This window comes from Belonocnema kinseyi, chromosome 1, assembly GCF_010883055.1.
Source record: "Belonocnema kinseyi isolate 2016_QV_RU_SX_M_011 chromosome 1, B_treatae_v1, whole genome shotgun sequence".
NCBI classification, from domain to species: domain Eukaryota; kingdom Metazoa; phylum Arthropoda; class Insecta; order Hymenoptera; family Cynipidae; genus Belonocnema; species Belonocnema kinseyi.
Window position 1 is genome coordinate 173619525 of NC_046657.1, and position 5798 is coordinate 173625322.

General features: G+C 32.0%; 1 protein-coding gene across 6 annotated transcripts in view; it reads right to left on the minus strand.

Annotated features, from left to right (window-relative positions):
• The window catches only part of LOC117170320 (ovalbumin-related protein X-like), a 52270-nt gene extending 48782 nt beyond the window's left edge, over positions 1-3488 (minus strand). Inside the window, exons 1-2 of one of the 6 annotated variants that reach the window (XM_033357074.1) lie at positions 3358-3488; positions 2755-2832 (exon numbers count right to left, since the gene is read on the minus strand). Coding sequence is in view for 3 of the 6 variants with exons in the window: in XM_033357028.1 (XP_033212919.1) it covers positions 1537-1588 (52 nt within the window). In the remaining 3 variants the exon portion in view is untranslated. Of the gene's footprint in view, positions 1-1373; positions 1631-1686; positions 1727-1992; positions 2097-2754; positions 2833-3357 lie in introns of those variants that run through there. The other 5 variants (XM_033357037.1, XM_033357064.1, XM_033357028.1 and 2 more) reach the window with 5 other exon arrangements.
• Positions 3489-5798: the final 2310 nt, after the last annotated feature.

Genomic DNA, 5798 nt, shown 5'->3' on the forward strand with positions numbered 1-5798 from the left:
AACTTATATGCCAATATAAAATTTTCGAGTTGAATTCAAAAATGTTCTTTTTTGGCGTATCTCATTTCTTTTACGATAAATGTTGTATCAATTCCAATTTTAAACATTCCCTACCGATAAAAATATCAGAGTATTCTTAGGCGAAATAGCCTGGCCGCTTTGAGATTATTTGCAGGTTCGATTTGAATGATTTGGTCTCAGAGATAGTCAGAGATATTTGGGTCCTTTTCAAGGTAATTTTAAGAGTGATGCAACGGTAAAATAATATTCCTTTTGTATTAGTCACGTACCGGGCGAACAGAGTTATTTACAGTAGTTGTCCGTCCCTAACCCGACTCTTCCTTTTTAAGTTTTTCTTCAAATTTTTGACACTTTTTTCTAATTGATGAACCTTCTCATTATACTTATTTATAATTATAACTCATGCACTAATACACAATTTTCGAGTTGAATTCATAAATGTTGCCTCTTTTAGCGTATCTCATTCAATTTACGAGAAACGTTGTATTAATTCCAATTTTAAACATTTAAAAAAAAGTTAGATATCTGAAATCATAGAAATCCGTAGATTCCTAATTATTATGTTGTTGAATATGAAATTAAATAAAACTAATTCTAAATTTTAATCCGAAAGCTTAAAGGACCCTTGAGTGTCAGCTACTTTATCGAGATTGCCTTTCTGCTTGTTATTTATGATCGAATTCTTATTTCAATTTCTGCCTCTTTGCTTGTTATTTATGATCGTGTTTCAATTTCAAAAAGGACAGTTTAAAGACTTCAGACCATTTAAACCAGCGTTTCCCAAAGTTATGTTGCAGTTTTCAGGGAGGGGCAGGGCCGACACCCTAACATTTTTTCCCTTTACTAGAGCCCAAGGGGGATACTTGACTGTCGGTTATGTGGGAGGGTTCAGTTGAAACAATTTCTTAATCTAATTTTAAGCAAATGAAAAGAAAGTTGATGAAAATCGGTTAATATCTTCAACGCCAGTTGACAGTTCTTGGAATTTTGCATGTACTTAAAGCTATGCTTAATTACTCGAAATATTACCCGATTTTCACCAACCTTTTTTTTAATTTTCTGAAAATTACATCAGGAAAATGATTCAGATAATTAGAATTGAATTGAGAACACGGCTTTAGGAGTTTAGTTATTGAAACAGCCTTAAATCTCATGACAATCGAAGAGTTCTCATAGGGGGAGGGGGGGGGGCTGCCGAGTGGCTGGACCTGGACCTTTAAATATATCTACTTGAGTGCCTGCGGATAATTTCTCAGAGCTGCTCAGAGCCTGAGACTCTTCAGTATATATTCTGAGATTTCTATCGGTAGGGCAGGTCGGCAGAATATATTAATATTAATTGATGCACTCACCATGCATACAAAACTGATTATTTATAAAAATTCCAAACATTCGAACCCTTTAAGTAGTATTTCCGTTGTACTGATAATATTTATATTCGCTACACGATTATTAGTACAATAGCTTCAAAATTGAGACTTTTATCAAAGTATCAACTTAATTGTGTATAGTCACATTGTAGTGTCAAATCTTGGCCACAAAATATCAAATAAAAACAGTTGACCATGGAGAATAGACATAAGGAGACCAAACTAGTGTAACTGAAAATGAGCACTTTCCTGTTGCTAGAAGTAGGCACACACACGTGTGCAAAATCACACTTACGTATAGTTAAAAACTTCCCCAGCGTGACGTGCCAACCGCACTTAAAAAAAATATGGCCGCCGATGCGAACGCAAGTCAAATATAAATAAATAATGATTGAACAATTAATAGTTTGTGAATAAAGGCAAGGATGTTAAAGTTCAAAATCGCTGTATAAAAGCGAAATTTTCCAATAAGTGTGGTTTCAAGTGTATAGTGTACAAGATTTTCATTCAGTTGTATGCTTTTTGCCTCTGTTACGAACGTGTCGAATATCTATCGCACGCATAGTGTTGGTAACAGTAATTTCATAAACATACTACGTACCTCTTCCATGGCGAATAATTTCTTATTCCACAAAATCCTGTCTGAATATTAATTATTTATTTGTTTAAGCGACCTGTCAAAAAAAAAAAAACAATGGAGGCGGCCATATTTTTTTAAAGTGCGGTTCGCACGCCACGCGCGGAAAGTTTTGAACTATACGTAAGAGTGATTTTACACATGGGTATGTGCGTACTTCTGGCAACAGAAAAGTGATCGCTTTGGTGAAGTCCATGCATTACAGATTGCTCTCCTTATATCTATTCTCCATGCAGTAGACATATGAGACAGTGAAATGTGTCCGTCACACTGCATAGAGTCCCATGTTAAAGAAGATGAACTTAGTAAAGTAACGAAGTAGCGCCATCTAATAGAGATAGAACAAACTACAGCTCTATTTCCGGAAACCCCAACCCCCGCTCCACCACCCGTACCATGCAAATTATAATATATTTTTTAATTTAGATTTACAGGAAGAATAATTTACATAAACAAACCATTTTATGCAATATAGAAAAACATAAAATAGCGAATGATCAAAAATACATTGAGTTTTTTTATATTGCATGAAATGGTCTGTTTGTGCAAATTATTCTTCCCATAATTCTAAATGAAAAAATATTTAAATAGAGATAATAGGCCCAACACTTGAGTACTACTCCGAACAGATCGGTCTCTTTTTCAATTTAAATATAAAAATAATGTAAATTTGTTTCAAACAGAAACTGTAAATAATTTGGAGACGTGATTAATATAATCACTCACTCGTTATTTAAATTTACGCCATGTTCCTGTGTTCCTGATCTTCCCCATCTACCACACAAGCATCAACACAAGCGCCACCTAAGGGAAAGAGAAATCATTAAAAATCGTTCACAGTGATACATAGAAAATTGTCGATTTTATCAGTTTTAGATTCCCCCGGCTTTTTTCTAGAATAATAAATATTTTGTCTTAAAAAGTTGGGAAATGATAGCGAATATTCTAACGGACGTCCCCACACACTTTTTTTGTAGGTTATTTAAAAAAAGTTTTAATTTAGCAAAATGTGATTAATTTACACAGCGCTTAGAAAATAGTATCGTTTTTTTTGTGTTAGATTCCCCCGGGTTTTTTTCCTAGGAAAAGAAATATTTTGCCTTCAAAATCTGGGAAATGATAGCGAACATGTTAACGGACGTCCCCACACACTTATTTTGTGTTTTTTTTTTTATCAGAATAATTTTGATATTGCTAACAATGTGCGTGTATATTTCGAGGTTATGTGTGTTACAATTCACCCGAGCGTAACTTCCAAACTACCCAATATTTTTTGCGGAAAACTTTGGACTTACAAATAAAGATAGTAACTAATCTCCCAGAACTAACCTTCTTTGCAGGCAATCAAAAAAGTGTATTTCATAAATAATTTCCAGATTATCGAAAAGGCAGAGATGGAAAACGACGTGACCTCAAAGAAATGCATATGCATAAAATTTTTATTTAGCACCATCAATTTTTTTGTTATTATCCCTCAAAAAAGAGTCCAGGGACGTCCGTTATGATATTTTATAGCATCTCCGAATTCAGTTTTTAAAAAATTTCATTTTTGTGGAAAAATGCCGGGGAAACTATAAGTATCACATGCCCTTAAGACTGTACCTAGTGTGGTGTCTGTGGATTATTACCAGGGTCGCCAAGCTAGGGTACTATATTAGACAGGAATAAGCAACCGCCATTCTGGTTCCTAGAAAAATCGCGGGAAACCATGCGATAAACATGTCCTAGTTTATAATTAAAATTAAGCTTAGAATATGAGAAAAATGGTCTCCTGCAGTGCTCCGTTTTGTCAAAATAGAAGCGAAGCTGGATATAAATTGTACCGTTCTCCACTAGGACAAAAAGAAAGACTTTTAAAATGGATAATAAATTGTAGACGCGACAAATGGGAACCAAATTCTAATTCAAGATTATGCGAAGTAAGTATACATATTTTTCACTATAACAATAAAATTTGAATATTTGAAGTCTGAAGCTTATGTTAATATGTAATTAAATTGCCTATGAAAATTTCTTTACATATTTAAGCGAAATAAGATCCAGATGAAAGTAAGGTTAGGAACCCGTCTTTCTAGAGAATGGCGCATGTTAACCCACGCAAATAAAAAATACGTCTGATTTCAAATATAAATAGCTATCATAATAAACATTTGTAAAATTATTGTATTAGTTTTTGACCTATAGTCTATTATTATTTGTTGCTAGTTATTTAATAAATCATATGATTATAATTTTAGCACACGCCTGTTTATAAGCTGAGTGAACTTTAGATTACAATCATAATTTTTGCAAGGATTATTTTTTGGCAAATGTGTGGGTTAAAAATCATGCAGACTAACTTAAATATACTATATATTATGTCGCATGTAATTTTATATATAATTTATGTGTTGATAAAAATGCTTTATTATAATTTTAAAATAAATAGTCTATATCATGTTAATGTATTTATCTTGTTTTAGGTGCATTTTGACCAACTCAAATAACGACTTTATATTAAATGTGATCTTGAAATTAGGTTTCAGAGAACTATAACTGAAATTTAAAAAATGTTTGTTTTTTCAATTTAATAAAAACATATTATTTACTATATGTATGTATTTTTATATTCATTTCGAATAATATATAATTTCAATTCAATAGTTAAAATCAACGTGTTATCGGTAAGTAGAATAATTGGCTAATTTGTTGTAATTTTGTTACTCACTACTATGTAATTAGGTTTTAGACCAAAATTCATCTCTTAAAAATTTGATATCAACTCAGCGACTTTGAATTTGGCGAGGAACCACAAAGGCGGTTGCATATTCCCATCTAATATAGCACCTTAGCCAAGCTGGTGTGTATGTCACCGCGACAAAATTTTGGGTAAATAGTTCAAAGCCCTGTCGCAGAGGCATTATATTCGCTATACCTAATACCTTTGGCCATACACACAAAATTGTCACATAGGTTATAAATCACTAAAAATTAATATTAAATATATTTTTAATGGTGTGAAGAGCAGTAAAAGCATTTTTTTAAACACAGAACATCAGTTTTGTGGAAACTGAATGTTCAATTAAATCGAATATTCTCGAAAAATTGAGAAATATTATTTGTTAAAATAGCACTGACGTTATCATAACCCTTCATCCCTCGCATACATTTAGAGAAAAAGCTGTCGATTTCTCCTGTTAATTAATTAATTTTGAAATCATCATGATTATGGATAAAGGAGTTAATGAAAACATATTGAAGAAATATATTTGTTGACGGTGTGGACATAACAAGTAAGGATGTAGATTTTATAAAATACGCAATATTATTTCTCTACAAATTAAATATTATATTTTAAGGAAATTTGTCGGATATTATAAAAGTTGTAGAATAATGTTTTTTCATTGATTGTAAACAAGTAACATTAATGAATTTATTGGACAAATCGTCAGCCTTATTGTGAAATGTATATGAGAAATATAGGGCTACGGTAACGTCGGTAATAGTTTCGATAATTTTAAAAAATTTGGTTACAAGATTTAAAAAAATTTAATATATATTCAACAGATTTGATCATTAAAAATTTAAAAAATGCACCTTCTGTTCTCCGTAATATGAAAAAACATATTTATTAATTATTTTAGTGGTTCATCACATTTGTAACAGTTTAAAAATAATAAAAAGATTATGTGTGCTGCCTAGCTGGAGACATCGACGACACAAAGCCTGTTTGTTTGTTTGGCGAATATAGCGCCTAGGCGACAAGGCTTCCAACTATCTATCTAAAGCTT